General features: G+C 45.3%; 1 protein-coding gene across 2 annotated transcripts in view; it reads right to left on the reverse strand.

Moving 5' to 3' along the window:
• Window positions 1–1,088: 1,088 nt before the first annotated feature.
• KLHL18 (kelch like family member 18) overlaps window positions 1,089–22,077 on the reverse strand; it is a 37,027-nt gene continuing 16,038 nt past the window's right edge. The window contains exons 2-10 of one of the 2 annotated variants that reach the window (XM_039524068.1): window positions 20,431–20,561; window positions 20,050–20,190; window positions 17,011–17,209; window positions 14,100–14,260; window positions 13,500–13,636; window positions 11,172–11,409; window positions 8,612–8,716; window positions 7,659–7,770; window positions 1,089–4,430 (exon numbers count right to left, since the gene is read on the reverse strand). In XM_039524068.1, the coding sequence (XP_039380002.1) occupies window positions 4,044–4,430; window positions 7,659–7,770; window positions 8,612–8,716; window positions 11,172–11,409; window positions 13,500–13,636; window positions 14,100–14,260; window positions 17,011–17,209; window positions 20,050–20,190; window positions 20,431–20,561 (1,611 nt within the window). In that variant the 3' untranslated portion in view covers window positions 1,089–4,043. The remainder of the gene's footprint in view (window positions 4,431–7,658; window positions 7,771–8,611; window positions 8,717–11,171; window positions 11,410–13,499; window positions 13,637–14,099; window positions 14,261–17,010; window positions 17,210–20,049; window positions 20,191–20,430; window positions 20,562–22,077) is intronic. The other variant, XM_039524069.1, reaches the window with a different exon arrangement.

Raw genomic sequence — 22,077 nt, forward strand, 5'->3', positions numbered from 1 at the left:
CGCAGAAATTGGGCGGCATTTCGGCAGATGCTCCACCACCGTCATGATCCTTCGTCTGGTGCCTGCCAGACAAAAAGGTTGGGGACCACTGCACTAGAACCACGTATCTTATCATTGGCATGCCAATCTCCCTGCCAAGTGAACTCATGGAATGACCATTATGCGAGGCACTCAAGGCAAGGCTAATGGAGATGGTTTGAGAAAGTATGAGAACTATCCCAAAGCGATTCGAGATTAGCCAAAACACAAGGAGTCTAATTCCTCTAGGACTCCCTTGTTCGGTATATCTAATTCATTCCTGACAAGGCACATTCATTTAATCATTATGGTACAAGCAGATCTACCCCAAGTAGGTCCAGTGGAACTCTAGAACTGCACCTACCAATCATTCTGCATATAGGGTGGCAGTGAAGTTCATCCTTACTCAAAGAAAAAGAGTCACAAGGGTAAATGCAGTTTTGAAAGAGTTCTCCTTCTCCACTCCCCTTGGGTAACTTTTGATGGGCCTGCAGGATATTTACATACTCAGTGATGCAAATACATTCTCGCTAAGGGGAAAAAATTGGGATGATGGATTAATATATAGGCAGGGGACAAACAATCCTCTCCCCTAGGAGAGCAACCCCATGACGATCACCACGGTTGCTCTATGGAAGTGGGCACCAAATGACTCGACAGCTGCTGAGCCTTGCTGTGTCAATGCAACGTCCCTGCTAAGAAAGACACAGAACCTCCAGTATTAATAGACAGGGTCCATGGGCCCCTAAAGAAATCTGCACACTCAGACCCCTGATAGTGAGGCTTGGCTGAGAGTGGAAAACACAAGTTGGGAAGATGAATGGGACTGAAAGAAATTGCTGATTCCTTCCTTGCCACACACTTTACTTTCAAACGCAAATAAACCGAAAATCTCCCCTCCCCCAGCCACACACACTCACTCCTTCCCCAAGATACACAGTTTAAAAGCCTTGCAGCTAGTGGCAAACAACAATTTTATTTTTCTACCATCTCTCAGTTCATGGCCCGAAAACCACCTTAGCTTTGATGCCAATGTTTAAAAAAAAAAAAAAAAAAGTCTTAGCAGCATGGAAATGCCAAACGAATGTTTATCCTCAAGCATGATCCATTGGTTGGTAAATGTATACAAACAGGAAGTAGATATTGATCCCTAGACAAACCACCCACATTTAGAACCACACATGCTCATATTATACATCTACAATATACATGGTACCTGAAAACAGAGACATCCACATCCACACCCAAAGAAAAAAAATCCAAGCAGCATTGAGGTTTTTTATATGAACAAAAAAAAAAACCCACGACGACGCGCAGAAATTCAGACTCAGGACACTGCTTGAAGAGATGCAGAGCATGCTCAGCTCCCACTGAGTGACCAAAATTAGGGTGCTCCAGGTCTCACAGGATCTGGCCCTTGCAGAGGAAGGTTTGAACACGAAAAGGAATGGACTTGTATTTATCATTTCCCCGTGTCCCTTTGCGTCAATGGAAGAGCTTAGTGTTTGAATACAGCGTCCTTCCCTTCCCAGCTGCTCGTCCCATCAGAAGCCTGTGTTGGCATTCTCACAGACCAGGGCTTCACTAAAGGAGCATACAGGGGGAAGTAGGCTGAGAAGGAAGCCCTAGATTAGTGACAGACCATATTCATGCAAGTGAAATACTGAAGAGCTAATAAATACATTTCACATCATTTTATAATATTATCCCCGAGTTCAAAGGCGTCTCTCCTAGGCCATGCTGTCCTTCCCTCGTCCTGTTGCGTCTAGATATTGCATACCACACAGGCTGTCAGTGTCATGCGTTACTCTAACCCCTCTGTGATGGAAGTTAACGCAGAGTGCTGGCTTCACGCCTGGACTGACTAAAGCGCTCATAGACCTACTTGGATTTTGAAAACGTTGTTGCTTCTTGATTTAGCACAAAAGGTTTCAAAGAATTGTCCCCCTCTCAGACGTAAGAGAACTCTGACGACTTGTCCACAACCATACCATGTGCTGGCCACTCACATTGACCTCAATCAAATCATAGTGGGATGATCTGCTTCCAAAAAAGTGGCAAAGTTTGTAACCTTGAGGCATTTAAAAAAAAAAGTCATTGTAAAGCCAGATCTCGGTGCCTGAAGTAGCTACACGGGCAGCAATGTAGGACAACACTCAGACTTGGACCCAGCCATCCACTCTTCAGGTCTACAAAGGTTAACAGGCAACATAAAGGCATCTGACACGTCTCCAGGGCACAGGTGCAGGCGCGGAGACTCCAAAGCATCTTCGTCAGGTGGTACGTGCCACCGCAGCTGCAGTAAGAACACAAGGATCCATGTGTCCTTCCATTTGCAATCGTTACAGAAGAGGAGAGACAGGGATATTAAAAAGGCAAAGAACCAAGGAAGAAGGGGTAGAGAACGCCTTATCTTCTGCCAGCATAGGGCTGCATGATAGGAAAACAATAGTGGGGAATATATGGGCACGGACTCCTGGGGAAAAACCGGACTGACTGCTTGGTCGCTAATAGTCTTTCACATTCATCTCTCCTTTAAGTGAAGGATGTTCACAATTTCACACTTTTGCAATGGTCATTGTTTGGCTGTAAAAAAATGGCTGCATGGCTAGGTTAACAGAGCATCAACCAAGCGTGCTGTAAAGATCTTTCCAGTGTAGCTAAACAGAAAAAGCTAGACACTGATTTAACAAAACCTTCGGCTGAGCTGAAAGTTTGTGCATGTGCGATTTTCCCGGGGCCCAAGTTATGTCCCTTGCACAAACCCTTATTGTCTGTACCTATGCATTATTTCTCTGTGAAGGCACAGTCTGTATTTGAGCTTTCTTAAGTGAATGACAGCTGTCAAACAGACCAACAATAGACGTAAGAGCTCAGAACACAGCGGGCCAAGTGCGTATTTCAAAACCCACACAACATTTTTGTGAAATCAAAAACATCTGAATGCACAGCAGGAACCTTCCAAAACAAAGCACATGTGAGGTGCTACATTTTCATCTTTGCACAAAAGATCAAAAGGACAGATGTTGACCATACTGCAATCGAGCTGTTTCTAATATATATCTTGGAAACCAATGCCTAAGTTTTGTGAAAGGAAAAAAGCTTTAAAACAGATTTAATTTAAAAAAAAAAGATATCTGTATAATTAACATTTTGGCAATTTCCCTATTTAAATATAAGTTTGCTGCTAGTGTCATTTATATTCAATTTTTTTCTCAGCAGTCTTTTAGTACTGTTAGATGTTTAAATCTATTTTTTTGGAGAATTTGAAAGGGGAAAACATTTGTCATCCTCTCAATGGTTACATCCAATTTTCCTGATCCAGCAGAATAAAGTAAATTACATTCAAAAGACGTAAATGAAACACGCCGGTCATAGGAATAGATCCTCCGAAATTAAGGAAGCTACACATCTCCAAGGATTACCCCACTCATGGGCTTCTAAGAACCAATATTGGTGAGAAAGCCCCTCCTGTTTTGTAAGCGTGGGTAAAATCCAACGTGCCTGGGAACGAAACAGAATGAACAGGACTGTTTGCAATATTCAAGCTCCTGCAGTTAATAATAAACTGAATTGTGGCATTAGGGTCTTTTGCCCTGAACATACTGCATATATACTCACTCCCACTGATCTGGCCAATATTAATTTATACACGGTCAAACCAACATACAGACTCCCCCACTGCTTCCCAACAGCATAACCAGAAGTAGACCACGTCTGGATCAATGCAGTACCTGAAGCAAAGGCTAGGAGAAGGAAGCATCTGCCTAGCCTTAGATCCATATAATGACCAAAGTGTGGGGGAAGGGAAGGGAGTAGGTTACACGTGCATGATCTGAACGGTGAATTATTCATCTGTTGTGGAGCCTCAACCCAAAAAATCACCAGGCGACTTTCTTTTGAACCGTTTGTGTTCGCGAATGACACTTGAGCACTTAATGTACCTCTTGATATATCACATCATAAAACCCTCACTAAACCTCTCCAGGGATTGTTGCTTGAAGACGGCCACCAATGCTTCCTTCTCAGATGGTGAGAAGCGGTATGCACCCCACACCAACCCCTCCTTCGTGACACACCATAGGGGCCATGAACGTCCAGCGGTTGGTTTCTGGGTCGTACATCTCCACTGAGCTCAGGTTGGACTGTCCGTCATAGCCACCCACACAATACAGGCGGCCACAGTTGGCTACCAGGGAGACGCGGCTCCGTCGGGTGTTCATCGGGACGATCAGGTACCACTGATCTGCCATGGAGCTGTACACCTCGGCGATGCTGAGGAAGCCGGACCCATCGTAGCCGCCACAGACGAACATCTTGCTGCCCAGGGAGGCGGCTCCATGCCGACAACGCTTGTTTAGCATGCTTGCAACGGGGTGCCACGTGGCTGTGTGATGGTTGTAGTACTCCACCTGCAGTTAAGAGAGTGTCGACACATTGAGTAGGTTCTGGCATTAGTACCCCTGCATTGTGCGTTGCATACGGACAAGAAATGATACCTGCCCTTGAGCCCAGGTAAGTATATGTCACCAAGATAATTACAGGCAGACTAGGAAATTTTTATCATGACTTCATAGATTTAGAGTTCAAGGCAGAAAGGGACCATCAATTCATCTAGTCTGGCCCCCTGTTTAACACAGGCCACTAAATTATACCCAGTTATACCTGTATAAAGCCCAATAACTTGCACTTGGCTAAAGCATCTTCCAGAAAGGCAGCCAGTCTTTGTTTGGAGATATGGTGGTGGTGATTCCACCACCTCCCTCAGTAGGTGGCACCAATGGTTAATCACCCTCAGTTTTAAAATTGCATGTCTAATTTCTAATTTGAACTTGTCTGGCTTCAGCTTTCAGCCATTCTTGCTAACCTTTCGTATGGCTTATAGAGGCATAGAATCGTAGGGCTGGAACAGGAAATCAAATCCAACCTCGACATGCTAGAGGCAGGACCGAGTAAACCTAGACCATCCCTGACAGGTGTTTGCCTAACCTCTTTCTTAAAAAACTCCAATGATAGGGATGGGACTCTATTCCAGTGCCTAAGTATCCTTATAGTTGGAAAGCTTTCCTAATATGTAACCTAAATCTTCCTTGCCGCAGATTAAGCCCATTACTTCTTGTTCTCCATGTTCACCAAAAGCAGGACAATTGATTACCGTCCTCTTTATAATGTCCCTTAACATATCTGAGGACTTATGAGAAGACCCCCCCCAAACACACACACAGTCTCCTTTTCACAAGAAGAAACATGCCCAGTGTTATTTAATCTTTCCTCATAACCTTACGTCAGGTTTTTGAAACCTTTTATCAGTTTTGTTGCTCTCCTCTGGACTCTCTCATTTGTCCACATCTTTCTTAAAGTGTGGTGCCTAAAACTGGACAATACTCCAACTGAGGCCTCACCAGCACTGATTAGACTGGGAAAGTCACTTCCGGTGTCTTATATACGACACTCCTATTCATGCTGTCCAGAATCATATTTGCCTTTTTTGCAACTCGGTCACATTGTTGGCTCCTATTCAATTTGTAATCCCCTATAGCCCCCAGCTCCTTTTCTGCAGTACAACTGCCTAGCCAGTTAGTCCCCATTTTGTAATAGAGCATTTGATTTTTCCTTCCTAAGTATATTACTTTGCACTTGTCTTTACTGAACTACATCGTGTTGTTTTCAGACAATTTACCAGTTTATTAAGGTGATTTTGAATTCTAATCTTGTCCTCCAAAGTGCTTGCACTCCCTCCCAGCTTGGTGCCATCGGCAAATGTTATAAGCATGCTTCCTACTCCATTATCCAAGTCATAAAAAAAATATGGAATAGTACCAGACCCAGGACAGACCCCTGCTGTCTAGATATGTCCTCCCAGACTGACAGTGAACATTCATAATTACTCTTTGAGTATGGTTTTTCAACCAGTTGTGCACTCCCACCTTATAATAATTTTATCTAGACTTGTACAAGGAAAACTTGGATCTCAAAATGGTTTTTCAACAAGAAAATAAGGTCGTCAGAATGTATCTGTGGTAGATCTGGAATGCATGGTCAGTCACCCCTCTTCTTGAGCAGCAGCAATAGACCTAACTGGTGGAGCTCAAGGAGGAATATGGCCAAGTTGTGGTCCATGCAGGCTGATATGTTAGCCCAGATTCAGCTTTTGGGTGTCCCAGGCTGACAGACAATAGGATTTTTTCCTAGTCTGCTAGGGAAGGCAGTAATAATCAATATTACAGCCCAGTCTGAAGGCTGGACCTCCAGTTGACAAGCTAATGTTCCAAGAGCACTTACTGGGTGGCAAGACTGATTCAGATACAACAAACCGCACTTCTGTGCCCAGTAGGGCAGAAGAGAACCCCCATAGCAGACTTTTCTGAATAAAAAAAAAATATAAGGAAGTCTATAAATTAGGACTGAGACTGGAATCACACTAGGAACAGCAGCTCTGTCCTGCACAGCCAACTCCCGCTGCCTTCTGAGTTTGTTTAAAGGGTCACAATAGTTTCTGAAACGACATCCCACAAACAGGCAAAGAAAGCAGATAGAACGAACGTGGCCACCTGGAAGTTTTAATGGTGCTAGAATCATAGAACTTAAGATCAGAAGGGACCATTATGATCATCTAGTCTGACCTCACGCAAGATGCAGGCCACAAAAGCTGACCCACCCACTCCTGAAATAATTCTCTCCCTTGACTCAGCTGTTGAAGTCCCCAAATCCTGATTTAAAGACTTCAAGTAGCAGTTAATCCTCCAGCAAGCGACCCCTGCCCCATGCTGCGGAGGAAGGCGAAAAACCTCCAGGGCCACTGCCAATCTACCCTGGAGGAAAATTCCTTCCCGACCCCAAATATGGCGATCAGCTGAACCCCGAGCATGCGGGCAAGACTCTCCAGCCAGACACTCAGGAAAAAGACTTTCAATATCCCAACATTGACCCTCGGTACTAATTACCAGTGGTTGCACGTTATTGACCTATTGACTAAATCACGTTCTCCTATCAAACCATTCCCTCCATAAACTCATCAAGCTTTATCTTAAAGCCAGAGAGGTCCTTCGCCCCCACTGTTTCCCTCGGTAGGCTGTTCCAGAATTTCACTCCCCTGATGGTTAGAAACCTTCGTCTAATTTCAAGCCTAAACTTCCCGACTGCCAATTTATATCCATTTGTTCTCGTGTCCACATTAGTACTGAGCTGAAATAATTCCTCTCCCTCCCTGGTATTTATCCCTCTGATATATTTAAAGAGAGCAATCATATCTCCTCTCAACATGAAGGACCAAAGACACGAGGCTAAAACGATTTACTAAACGAAGAGGGAGGAACTGGTGAGAACCGAGTCGACTAGTGCAGCAGTCTCACTTCTCGGCTCAGGCCACAAGAGAGCAGGAGTTGCACTGTCTCAGGCTAGCCCCTAGCGGGTATTTGGGTGGCTCAGTTAGCGGTCCCTGCTCAGGAACCATCCAGGACTAGATCAACAGGTGCTGTTAAAGATAAGGACTAAGGAGCTATGCTTAGATTAGAGAGCTGTGTAAGCTTTCCCACCTGCCCTTTTACTGATCTCTGGTCAGTGCTCTTAGTCCAACTTCATCAGCACAAAGTTACAAGAAATCAACGTGGTGCAGAACTGGCTCTGAGATTCAGACTTACACTGCTGAAAATTTGTAAACCGTCGTGTCCTCCAGACACATAGATCCTGCCTTCGAACACGGTGACTCCAGCCGCGCTGCGATTCGAACTCATGGGAGTCGCTACCGTCCACCTTGCCAAGAGAAGCAAACAGCAGAAGTGCAAGAGTCTCTTCCTTCCATAGGCAGAGCTCATGTAGCTCCACATAAAACACATTCCATGAGCTGCTCCATGGATTATACCAAGGTTTCAGAAGACCCAGGAGCCTTTCAGATACTCAGTTTCTAGTATTTTTCACTCAACCATCTATAAGCTCTGGACAAGGCCCTTCGTTCTCAGATTTTATTTTGTATAAATAAACAAAAAAATTCCCTAGAATTTATCAGTGTTTATTACAAAAATTCATAATTGGGTGAATATCAATACAATAAATTAACTTCACTGATTTCTGGGTAAATACTGGAGTTAATATTGGGGAATGGAAGGATGGAAAAAAGCAACAATAGGGAAAAGTAAGAGTATTGAAAGTAAAAATAACGTAATGCTGTGGTTTATTTCATGAACTGGATGGTAACAGGACGTACACGTGTCTCTTCGACTACGTCACCGTACTTTAACAGTCTTGTATTTACACTTCAACTATTTGGATACTAACAAATAGATCTCTCTCATGTAACGTACTGAATTTTCTTAAGACAAATCAGTATTTCCATGTACCTGAATGTGGAGGGGAGGGGGGCAAAAAATCAGTAAAAACTGAAAACGAAGGGCCTTAGCTCTGTATCAAAACTTTACTCCATTCACTTCTCTGGAGCGAGTGCGCATGGTTTGAAGCCAAATATAGTGCTATACAGGAAATAAAAGGTTTTCCAGCATATTGTAGCTCATTGGTTTTAAAAACAGTGCTCTCAGCTATTGCTTCAGGATGTGGGCAGAGCCCAGTGGGAGAAGCAGTGGTACGTTTAGAAGCTTACTTGTCTGTTTCTGGTGAGTACGTTTCCACGGAGTTGAGGGATGAGTTTCCATCATACCCACCGCATACATAGATCTGCCCATCCAGCACTACTGTTCCCATTGCACTGCAATGAAGTGCACAACACCAGGTTAGATTGCTTTGGGCAAACGATACATGTTGAATTACAACACACATTTTTTCAACGTATCTTGGCTGACAGCTGGCGGATAAAACACCTTAACATGGAAATGGGAGTTTGACAATCAGGTTGATAGATACAGCTACTGAACTACACATTTATATAGCCTGCGTGACCATAGCATCTGGCTAACACTGAGATGTTCATGAATAAAGTCAACGGCAGCCAATTAGAAAACAACTTGAGAGATGTAGAGAAATTGTTGATAACATTCTGCAAATGCGCCTCGACCCTGCCCTGAAAGAATCAACTCTAGGGAGCGTGACATTTAGTCTTTGCTCCTTTTTAACTCTATCAACTGTGGCCACCCATGGAGCTGACTGGTGGCGGAGGTTCAGCAAGCTAGGAAGTGGTCTAAGATGGTCAACTCAACCAAGCACACTTTGGTCACTATTGACCTAATATGGAATCAACCAACCAGCCTAGGAGGGAAAGGCTCAGTATCCCATCACCGGTGTCTGGCCCCAAAGCTGGTTTCACAGTAACAGACCTTTCCACATTAAGTCCCAATACAAATGTCCCCTTTTGTTCCCCTACCCCTTCCAACTCCTACCCCAAGAAGAGGTTTGACCCTGAAAAGGGAGACGTGCCATAGACTCTATGAAGTCCACTAGGGACTTTGCTCTTGCTGTTGATTGTGTGTGGAAGATGGTGATGGGCTTCAGTACAAACTCTGACAAACACCCTCTTATGGACACCCACTCTGCTTGGACTCAAAGGACTCAAGTTTTAGCGAGGATGAAACGACAACACTCCCATGATGCACGCTCCAGTGAAGTGTGAGCAACACGTGGCAGGGTTGCAGCCCAGAATGTTGTTTAGCGGATTAGCAAACTCAGCCGCTTTGTTCCTAGTGCAAAGAGCAGAATAAGTCAGCTACGGAAGAAAAGCGGTCGTCTTACTGTGGGAAAAGCTCCATATAAGGAATCTCACAGCTATGCAAAACCAGAGTTTTCCTACTAGAGATTATGATATGCGTGGAAATGGTTTCAGGACTTTACACTCAAGATTGTTCCTGGAGCCAGACCTAAAGCCTTGGCCAGCTACCAGTCTGAACAGGGCTTACTTGGCACAACCTGCTTAACTCCCAGACTGCGCGCACAGACTTTAAATTGTATTTGCTTGACCAGAGCAGCTAACCACCCTGAACGAGTGCAATCCCAGCAGAATCGCACTGATGCCACCAAGCATCTGGGTTACACACAGAATTTCAAGTAACAAGATACATGCAGTACGCTCTCCCCAAGCGATTAGCATTTGAAACCACATTAAAATAAGGCGCACAAATGATTATGGGGAAAACGTGCTGCAAAGCTAGCAGAAGTGGGCAATTTAAGAACTCAGTGACCAAGGAGCAGGAAAAAGAAACCAGAGTAAAAACACTGAAAGCCACAAACACATTTAAATTTGGAAGGAGATAAATGAGCCACAGGCTGCTGCGGAAGGAGGGACAGTGCTGCCAGGAGAGTTAATAGGTGGGTTTTCAACATTCTTGGCCACATAACGCTGTGTGCCTTTCCAAGTGCCACCACAACATAATTCCTAGGTTGGTGTGAACTGCATCAACTTCCCCTTGCTCAGCATATAAACCACCAGCTCTTCCGCTCAGCCATAAGATCACTCAGGACTCATTTTGCAAAGCCTGGACTGCAAGCCCTGCATTGTGTGAACTGGCAACGCTTTCCAGTGGAGGAGTCTATACGCTCAGTGATGCACGAGTGCACCAGAGAGACAGAAGACCCACGTGTCCATCACCCTGCCTGCCAGTGGATGAGCGTTCCCTACAACACATTTTCCACTGCTTTATCCAGTCTAGTTTTAAAAAGGTCCCAAGCAACATGGCTTCTGCTACTTCCTTTGGGAATCTATTCCACATCCTTATAGATCTACCAGCAATTCTTTCTGATATTCAGCCTGTCATCCTTGTCTCAATTTCATCTTATTTTTGTTTGTGCCACCACAAATAATTCTCCCCCCAGCACTTACACCAACAGAGTTCTGTCCCCGCCCTTGGTCACTGTGTAACCACACCATACATATGTAGCTCTTCATATCTTTCCTCGTACATCAATCCCTCTAGACTCACACTGATGTTCTCTGAACTCCCTCCAGTGAGTCATTTTGGTAAAGAGGAGGCCAGAACGGAATGTAACATTCCAAGAGCTATGCAAAGTGCAACCATTCCCTTCCTGCTCCATTCCTTTGTGCATGCAGCCCAAAATGGGTATTGATCTTTCTCCTATTGTATCGCACTGCAATCTCTGGTCTCCCAGGTCACCTCAGCCATTTTCAGCACTAGATTTTTTCCCTGCCATTGTGAACATTTCATCTCTTCCCCGCTCAAATTCTTTGCACAGAACGGAATGTATGTCTCACGTACCTTCGTTTGCTGTTCATGCTTCCCACTTTGGACCAAGAATCCATCTCTGGGTTGTAAACTTCCACTGTACTCAGTCTTAACTGGCCATCATATCCACCAATGGCATACAAGAGTCCATTCACCACAGCCACACCCACTCGGCTACGTGCCGTCGTCATCGGCTGGCACTTCTCCCAGCGATTTGCAATGGGGTCAAAGACTTCTACCACGTTCAGTGAATCACCTGCATAAAAATTTGCTACTCAAATTAAAAAAAGTGTTTTTTTTTTTATCTCTGCTGAACAGGGGCAGAAGCAGAAAGCGATGGACTTTTCCCATCTGTTCATCCATGCACAGAATGATAATGGGAATACAGGGTTTGCGCTCTGAGCGTTAAGGGCAAAACCTGGGCTCAGTGCCTTGAGTATCTGTAGGGATGGCCTGTGCAGGCAGCAGTAGAGAAGGGATCCTGCCCCCCAGGCTATGGAATGGTAGTGGAGCTTGTAAACGGTCCCTATTCGAGTCTCCGGGTTGGTGCAACCTCCTCAGCCCTTGCATCTCCACATTCCTACATAAACGTCAGCAGGTGCAAGAATACCCCATCAGCACATCAGCCCCATCGCCACCCAACCCCCGATGGGGAACTGCTCAACATTGGAGGGAGTTCCTGTAAAACTGGGCTCCACAATCCTTGCAGACTCCTGACACCCTGCCCAGCCCCTGCAATCAAACCACGGGCAGGACGACCCTCAGGGCGGGTAGCCGGGTTTGAGACTTAACAATTAACATCGCAGGGGCCAGTCAACTCCCTGGAATCACAGCAACAACATTCCTGCATTGGCCTGCTAAACCCAGGGTTGTGAGTTCAATCCTGGAGGGGGCCATTTAAGGATCTGGGGCAAAAATCTGTCTAGGGATTGGTCCTGCTTTGAGCAGGGGGTGGGACTAGATGACCTCCTGAGGTCCCTTCCAACCCTGATCTTCTGTGACTTCATCTTTCTAGGGTAGGGAATCCAGGCCTCAGGAGGCAGCCCTGTAGTAGGTGGGTGTTCATTGGATAATAGGATAAATGCCATGCAGCAGCCCATTTTAAAAACTATTGTAAGTTTCTTGGGTTTAAGCAGGTTGACCGTGGGCCTAAAGAACTACGGTAGAGTCCAGTTTATCCAAAATCCTACTTGCTGAACCTCCGCTTTATCAAATCCCTTCCTTGTCCCCCCTGGATCTCATGCTGGGGGAACAAGGCAGGGATTTGGATAACTGGGAGGCTCAGATAATAGAGCAGAGACCCCCGTCCAGGACTGCGAGGTGGACGAGTCCCCGGCCGCAGGGGAGGCTGCCCTGCTGCTGAATGGCTCCTGTGGCAGTGCGGGGAACCCTCTGCAGCCGGGCAGTCATGGGAGGGAACAAGTGGGGTAGTAACACCTGAACTGCAGAGGGCTCCTTCCACTGCCGCCGGGCCGCTGACATCCGATCCCTGCAGGCACAAGGTTCAGGGAAGGCTGTGGTCCTGGAGAGGCAGAGTCTTGGTCTGGGGCGTTTGTGTCCGAAGGGATTGGGTGTCAATAGCTCTGCGGCAGCACAGCGAGCCCTCTGCATCCCCAGTGTTATGGGAGCAAATGAGCAGGGCAGCGCAGAGATCCCTGGCCAGGACTGCGAGGAAAAGGCTCCTGTCCTCTCCATCATCCAAACACCTGATTATTCAAATGAAACTTGTGTGCCCCCTGCTATTCGGATAATGGGGAGCACTGTCCTTGGAGTGACTCCATGTGTACCTAAATCAAAGAGAAGTTGAACAACTAACACGTGCTCTTGTTCCCACAATGAAGCTTTGCGTGGCACGAGCCACGTTTTCATGGTCAAGGTACAACAAAGGTTCATAATGGAAATGGAAACAGCCTTTACTACACAGGCTTTGCTTCTTTGAAAGAGACCAAAGAGCACTGCAATTATTTTACCTGCTGTATGCTTGAATGCAATGCATGAATCCTGCCAATATGTTCTTCTATTACTGCCTTCAGGGTTCTCCACACTTACCCTGGACCCCATGATTTTAAAGAGACGCATGCAACAAGTTTGTGTTCAGTGCAATTTCACACAAACGGGAAACACCACCCCTGAGCAATCCATCCAGCATTCCTAGGGTGATAAATGTTCAACAACTGGCAACAGCCCCCTTCAGCATTTTATCAGCTGGATGGCATGAGTGTCGACAAAGGGCTGCAGAAAAAGAGAAGAGCAGGAGAGACTGCTCACCATTGTATGGGTGAAGAATGAAGTTTACAGTCTGATGCCGTTATTCAATAGACACATCACTGTGTAGTTGTGGGAAGTGGATATGCAAGGTACCTGCTGAATTAAGACCTCCAACAGCATAAATCAATCCTGCGATCGACGTGCAGCACCGGGGACGCGTTTTGAATGCCGGGAGGTGCGGCCGGCGTTCTGGCATTAGGTGATAGTCTTTTGCTTCATCCACCAGGTCCCTGAAATTAAGACCAAATGTTAGAACGATAGTTTGGTGGGTCTTGGGACCACCGTCCAAACTGGCTAGGGTGACCAGATGTCTCGATATTTAGGTGGTTGTCCCATGTCCTGACTGGCAGCACTCAGCTTTTTTTTTTTTTTTTTCCCTCTGCCGGCGGACCCCCACCCCCATGTGTCCCAGTATTTTCTTCATCTCATCTGGTCACCCTAAAACTGGCCCCTCTGCTGAAGCTGCCAATAATTATGTCAACTGATCTCTTCTCTACCCTACAGAGCTAATCTTTCTAGATGATGACTTAGCCACATCATCAGGGCAGCATGAGGGAATCACTCTTCTGCTACATGTGGCGTTCCCATTTCATGGAGAGAGGATTTCAGTCTCTGGGACAGCCAATCCAACACACTATCAGCAGGGAGGCCCACACACACTGGACAACTCCTGAACAGCCAACAAGCGCTCACCGGCATTTGTGGCAGCAGCGGACAAGGTCATCTTGTTGCACACGGTCAGTGAGGAACTGAGGTCGACAAAGGGGCAGTCGGATTTTGGACAGGAGCTCAGGTAAGCAGGGTTCCCTCTGATCTCGGTCATACCGTACCCAGGCTAACGCAGCTTCGAATACCTGCCAGAAGAGAGAGGAGCCATTTCTTTGCTAGGTCTCTGCACCCAGGGGAGACATGAGATTTTGTTTTCTCTGTCCTGAAGCAGCTCACAAAAGGAGGCATGAAGATAAACTTGAACAGATGGACTGTAATAAAAGGAACGTCTCGCCAAGGTGCACAGGTGATCAGGAAAACAGAAGTTACTCAAGGGATCTAGCCCAGGGGTCGGCAACCTTTCAGAAGTGGTGTGCCAAGTCTTCATTTATTCACTCTGATTTAAGGTTTCGCGAGCCAGTGATACATTTTAACATTTTTAGAAGGTCTCTCTCTATAAGTCTATAATATATAACTAAACTATTGTTGTATGTAAAGTAAATAAGGTTTTTAAAATGTTTAAGAAACTTCATTTAAAATTAAATTAAAATGCAGAGCCCCCCGGACCGGTGGCCAGGACCCGGGCAGTGTGAGTGCCACTGAAAATCAGCTCACGTGCCGCCTTCCGCACACGTGCCATAGGTTGCCTACCCCTGAGCTAGAGCAAAGATAGTTACACTTTGCCACTCGGAGCCCAGCGTGTCTCAGCTAACACCCAGCTCACCACATTATTCCTTCCCCGTTCTTGGCATACACCTTTCAATCACAGAGGCCATCAATGCCATTCCATAAGGGCCCAGATTTGGAATCAATTCCCCACCCATTTGTCTGAAATAGCCCCAGTGTGTTGAGCTTCTGGGCGTGCAGCTGAGAACTTCCATTTCAGGGGGCACTGTCCCACTGGTCTAACCAGGCTGCTGCCACTGCATCCAGAGATCCTGCTGGGCTGATCAGCAGCAGATAAGAATTTGAACCGAGGTCTCCACAATACTGATGTGGAACAGAATTAGTGCCTTTAAGTTTACACGGTTCGGCCCCTCTTTTCCCAAGAACTGAACTAAGAGTACCAGAAAAAGTTTTGCTTTGTAAACATCTGATTATTGGCATTTGTGGTTACTGCTGCCACCTTGTGGTGCAACCTTGCCACTGAAACAGGCCACTAACCATCATGCACACTTGCTAAATATTGGGTTGTCATGGAGAAAATTTGGATAGCCACACATATCAAACCAAAGTTTCCAAGCCTTTCATTTACACTGGACAAAGCCAGAACCTCCCACTTCCGTTCTCTAGAGGTTTCTAGCATAAAGTATTTCTCCAACAGATCAGCTGGTAGTCATATCTTTAAATGCAACTTGCACCCCAGAAGACCCCAAAACGTTGTACAGTAGAACCTCAGCGTTACGAACACCCCGGGTTTGGAGGTTGTTCATAACGCTGAACAAAACGTTATGGTTGTTCTTTCAAAAGTTTACAACTGAACACTGGACTTAAATACAGCTTGAAACTTTACAATGCAAAAGAAAAATGTTGCTTTAACCATCTTAATTTAAGTGAAACAAGCACAGAAACCATTTCCTTACATTATCAAATCTTTTTTAAAAAACTTTCCCTGTATTTTTAGTAGGTTACATTTAACACAGTACTGTACTGCATTTGCTTTTTCTGTCTGTTGCTCTCTGACTGTGTACTTCCGGTTCCAAATTAGGCGTGTGGTTGACCAGTCAGTTCCTAACTCTGGTGTTCGTAACTTTGAGGTTCTACTGTACAACCCAACTGCATGCTGCACCACACTAAAATGCAACCATCTCGGAGGTGGAGGGTGGCAGCCAGCCTGCTGCACAACAGTTAAAAGGGAAATGGTCACCAAGGACATTGGGACAGAGTCCGCCCCTCACAAGGAGAGTCCTGGGATCATAACTGCTTCATGCAGCGGGGAGGACCTCTCATTTTAAAATCCTATGAAAGAAACTTTAGCGCAGGCTTTGTATACCTGCCTCAAAAGAAGGCGGCTTGATTTGAGCATGCCTGAAATTTGAACAAGAGGTTCTAAGGAGATAAGATGTTTCAGACCTGATGCTTATACCTCTAACCAGGGCCCTCTTTTTCCAACCCGGACTTTCTAAAGTCTGATTTCTCTCTCTAGGAATAAGCCCCCAGCACCACCACAGGGGATGCGATGGCTTGAGCACTGGCAGCAGGATGCTGAGCCTTTCAGCTGCAGATCTCCACTTCAAATCGGGATCGTTGCTGCTACGGGTCAAAGTGGCGACGGTTATTCAGTGGCCTGTGCGAAGTGACTTGGTGTGGTTCAGTCCAGTTCCTTGTACAAAGGCCTCCATATTATGTAAGCCACCACCCCGATCGACCATCTCATTGGCCATTTCAGGAGGAAGATTCATTACAAAATGCTGTAGAGAATCTCAATCCTCGAAGGAATCCCCCCAGAATAAGGCTGAAACACTGTTTATTCTGTAGTTCTAGAGATTGTCTCCAGGGCAGAGATCTTGGCACCTTTCACCAGAACTGAAGTCACTCATTAAAGCGAGAGGCACAATCACTAGAGTTCAGGATGTCAAGGTGTCTCTGCCATGAACATTTCAGCACAGTTCAGTGCCATGCTTGGCAAATAACAGCTGCTCCCCAGAACAGTGATCTGATAACTAAGCTGGGAGAAGCCCCAATTCTTACAAGTACAGAATAAAAGAGTTGGAGCACCACTATTCTAGCAAAGGGCATACACCCACCATCCACAAGACCATCTTCTCAGCTTTGATCATTGCATGGACCAGTTCAACTTCTCCCCCAGATCTGCTGTGCGACTGCCCCAATGGTTTCAAATCCTCTGGTGGCAAAAGCTGCCTCTGCTATACCATATACCGGCTGGTGCACATACCTGCTCCTCAGACTTGACGTTGAGCTCTTCCCTTGAAACCAGTTCCAGCACGTCTTCAAAGGGTAGAGCAAGGAACTCTTCGGACATGGACACCTCCACAAAGTGCTGGTGGATGAAGCTATTGGCAGATTCGTAGAGCACGGCACACATCATGGTTTCTGCAAACTGACGTACACCCAGGCAGTTCTTAGGATGAAGCCTTGGGGGGGAAGATACAAAATAATGTTATTTTAATAGAGAGGTTAGCAATTTACATGTTTTTAATGCAGTCCAAAGAAGCAGTGAATGTGAAACTGAACCAACGGAAAACGTAACCTTGTGAAACTGATGGATGTGTCACATTAGAGAACTCACCCTTCCAACAGACACCAGTTCGCAGGTTAAACTGGCCAGTGAATGCACAGTCATGAAGACTGACACATGCGAAATTAAGAGGACGGGGAATTACACCATACGAACAATGAGCCCCCTTGCTGACATTCTCTGAAGTACCAAGGACTGACTGGACCTAGAGAGTGATGTGCACTCTCCCCGGGTGGGCCATGCAGGAGTAGCAGTGCAAGAGTCTATACAATGTCTATTCCATGCATAAGTCTGACTTCAGATTCCAGGAATGAAACCAGTTGGTTTAACAGCAAAGATAAGCCTGTTCTTCAGCAACTTACAAACCTTGTTTGTTTTCACCAGACACCTTCGCTAATTACTGAAGTGAGATGTTGGCCACCTCTTCTTACTTGATTTTCCTGGCCAACAAAGCTTTATTGAGGATGTCTTTTAGCAATTAAAGATCAGAATGCAGGAACAATCCCTGCAGAAATGAACTAGTGATCAGACCCAGCTCCTTAGGTGCTGCTGCATGCCATCATAAAGCAGCACAAAAGAACTGAAAATGTATTGCTCTAAACAGTGCGATGCAAGGAGCTTTCGGCCCAGATGTTTCCTAAAAACTTGCAAAAATGCTGAAAATCAAGTCCACGCTATGGGAGATTTGGAAACTCCCATCTAAAGGAGAAACTCTGCCACCAGATCTGTGCATCTCTATTCAACAAGAGATGACCATTCTGGTTGTTTCACAGTATTTATAGGTCATATAGCTATGAGGCATGTCAGAATACTATTGTTTGTTTCTCTTATTCTAACCCAAATGAAAACAGTTTGTGGAAACATTTGGTACCACTCTTGCCTCACCATTAAACTAGCCCTACAATGCCCAGAATCAGACTCTGACAGAGATGCCTCAACTTTGCCTAATTGGGGACCACAAAGTCATCCGTACCACAGCAGGGCAAACTCAGTGGTTGGAGCCAAGACCATTCCCTACAGCAGCACAAACAGAATGCTCTGATCAAGATGGAGCCATGCATGCTTGGCGTTTCCAGGGACCACACCTCCACATTTAAGAGCTTACTGGTTGTGTGTTACCATTCAAAGACTCCATAAACTACCTTTAGCCCAAAGGTCAAATTTTGGGCACCTTCCTTTTATGCTCTTCCTCCTCCTTTCAGTCCTGACGCCTGAACGGAAATAAACCCTAGGCGCAAGTTTCCGCAGTCTTCAGAAGGGGTCAAGGGGAGATCCACCACAAGGAAGTTGCCTTTTTGGATTTGACCCTTTGAAGAGGGAATCTTCACGGTTGCTTTCAAACTTTAGCTAACCAATTCTGAGCATCCAAGCAATGACCACGGAGAGGATGGGTACTGAATCCTGGAGGTCTGGCAATGCCAAGCTCTTACAGGGCATAAAGATCCAAACATTTAAAACAACGCTGTGGCACGTTTAATAATGGAGTGAACCAAGAGTACTTTACAACACAAAGAGTTAGATGCTGCGCGTGGAGGGAAAGAGCAGCCATTGCCTGCCAGCCAAGCAAAGGTTTACACAACCTTGGACTTTACATCCTCGCAAGCTGTGAGGTCACCAACACCCAGAAAATCCCCAGGAACACATAATAAAATCAAAGTAGAAACCCCCCCAGTCATCATAGCCTTCCTGTAAAACCTGGAACTAGACATGCATGTTCTGGCTATTCCTGAGGCATGTGATCAGAGCCCACTGAATTTCAAATGTATCTCGTTATACATAAAAACCTTAACTACACCTCTTAAATTCATATTTAGGAGCTCAGTCAGAGTGGCCCGCCATTCAAAGGTGCTCAGCATAAGCAGCTCCCACTAAGTTTAGGTGGAGCTGCAGCAGCTCAGAACCTTTGGGAAAAAAATCAGGCCACTTTTAGTTAGGTGCCTAAAAATGGATTTGAGTCTCTAAGCTTGGCCCCAGCACTTCACCAGTGCAATCCAGTTCTCTCCGTTTGGTACCGAGCCCAGTGTGCAAAAATTTATTTTTTTGCCAGGAAAAACCAAGTATGTAATGATTTGACTAACTATTTGAGCTAAGTATCTATGTTTTACACATAGTGGAGAACCCCTGGGTTCACATGGAAACATCTGAAACAGGGCCAAAGTACATTTCTTCTCTGAATCATGCATTTTAGGATAAGTCCATGTAGAATGAAAAAAACTGGTGGAGATGTTGCATTTATTATGTATGTTTGGTGCAATATCATGGAATGAATGGAGGAGCTGTGGAAGAACATGGCATAGTAAAACATAAAAGCTAAGTTTGCCTGACACTACCAATGGTGAACGTATGGCATATTTCCAGACACACTGAGTGCAGTAAAACATGTCAGTTTAGCATTTCCATTTTTCAGTCTGAGTGATCGGGATGTGTTACCTTTGTTCCTGAGAGTAACTCATGCCCATCTAAGGTCTCATAGCCTGCCCCACCACCCACAGCTGGACAACCAGTTCTACTGAGACATGGAACAAAGATACAGAGTCCTCCACCCTTCTCCTAAAGGACCAAAGGATATTTAACTTTTTCCTGAACCCACCACAAGCACCTGGAAGGAAGGACCACAGTTTAGCATCTTGTCCTCTAATAGCACAATCCTACCACCCTGTTCCACAGCAAGACCAGAACCCATGACCCCATGTTCCAAGGGACCAGTCAAAGGCACAGGACACAGGGTACCCTTACCTCTCTCTGAGAAAGGTACAGCAGGCGTCTTTGATATTTTGCAGCTGAAGAAAACTTGCCCCCATCAGCAAAGACTGAACATTCTGCTGATCAATTGCTAGGTGTCCGTTGTAAGCAAAGTTGATCAGAGCCTCTAGTGCACTAAACAGGGTGGAGAAGAGCAGAAAAAGGGTCAGTTGTGTTCAGCTCTATTAGATTATTTCAACTTAATAACAATCTAAGATGCTAGTAGCAACATAAATTTATTTAAAAATGTGATTTATCTTAACCCTTTAAGGCATGTTTCTAAACCGACACACTTGCATTTGTCTGCAGATATAGGCAAAAACACCATTGACAAGCCATATTGGCTATGGTCCCTTGGCTGTCCCAGGGAGTTACCTTGGATCCATTCCTTGCATGACAATCTCATCCTGTTTGCATTCCATCATGTCATTTGTAAACATGGCATGAAAGTAAGGGATGGAAGCTGCTAGCACGATCCGGTGGGCGCTGAATTTGTGGTCCCCTACCTATGAACAGACAGAAGGGGAACAAGGGCAGTCAGCATAACTATTGGTCTAGATGATCCACTTCAGTGCGTTGACACCTTTCGGGGTAACCGGGGGTGGAAAAGGCTGTGCAAAAATTCTCTAACTTGACCTCTAGAGTTCGGCACTTAAATTAGTGCCTCATTTTTAGAGGCGCTGACCACCTACAGCTGCAGCTAAAGTCATTGAAAGCTGCATGCGCTCAGCATCTCTGAAAAAAAATGAAATCGCTTCTATATAGATGCCTACATGTGGAAATAAGTTTCTAACCGTAGACACCAAAGCACATCTTCCTCCTAACCCAGTCTAATGTTTGGAACATTTTCAGTCTCCTTTATCAGCCAGTGTGACTGCCTGTTTGGCATCTGCTGGACCCTGTTGTAGATTAACAGCGGGGTCATCTCTGGATTGTTAATGATCAACAACCAAGGTTGGTAGAATCAGTTTACCTAAAATAATTCATTGGTTCAATAGTATGCGACTTCTCTAGTCCCAGATCTGTCTCCCCGACCTTCTTCAGTACAGGAAATACCAAGCTGTCTGGGGAAACTGTTATAATCATAATTGTTCATATCACCCATCTGCTGTCAGGGCACCTACGCCAGGGAAACAGTCAAGTCAGTTAGATCTGACATGAATCATGGATTCCAGTCATTCCACAGAATTCAAAGCTGGGCTAATCAAGTCATTAGTTTTCTCTTCCCTCAGCCACCCATTCCTAGCTGCTCGTCAACTGAAATCCACATCTTTATTTTAGGGTTTACATTCTGTGACTTCAGCCTCTGCCTTTTCCTTCATCCTGGTCATTATACCCTAATGCCTCATCTGTTCATTTACCTTCATTCCCACATAAACTCACTTCCCCACCCCTAATATATCTGCTCATATTTATGTTCTCTGTACAGCTCTTAACCACACTTTACGCTCTGGCATGTGCATTAGCAAAACGGTTGTGTGGTTACGCCATGTCAACACAACCTCGCTTCGCAGACCGTTGGATGACTGGCTCCAAAGAAGAGCCATCAAACTTAGCACTCATGTGATGAGCGCATTATAAATGCAGTCAAACAAACTGGGAAGAGTCACACAATATACATAATTATCTGTAATCTATGCTTATTTCTCTTTAAAAAACAAATACCCTTACCTAGGTCATTAACAGAGGGCTAGAGATTTTAAAAGCTTATTTTTGCCACTAAGTTGCTTACCGCATCTCAATTTGTACAATAAAAGTTTCACTTTAGACTTTTGTCATCAACAATCAATTAGAGAGATGTGAATTAGGTTTGTTACAAAGGAGAAACATTTCCACACAAACAACATTTTCCACCTCTCACCTACTGATATAACCTTATTTAAACTGCAAATAATCAAGCAGGCCTCTTGACCAGGGGTGGGCAACCTTTTTGGCCTGAGGGCCACACCTGGGTATGGAAATTGAATGCTCATGACATTGGGGCCTGGGGTGCGGGAGAGGGTGAGGGCTCCGGCTGGGGGT

Source organism: Mauremys reevesii, linkage group 2, assembly GCF_016161935.1.
Source record: "Mauremys reevesii isolate NIE-2019 linkage group 2, ASM1616193v1, whole genome shotgun sequence".
Taxonomy (NCBI): Eukaryota; Metazoa; Chordata; order Testudines; family Geoemydidae; genus Mauremys; species Mauremys reevesii.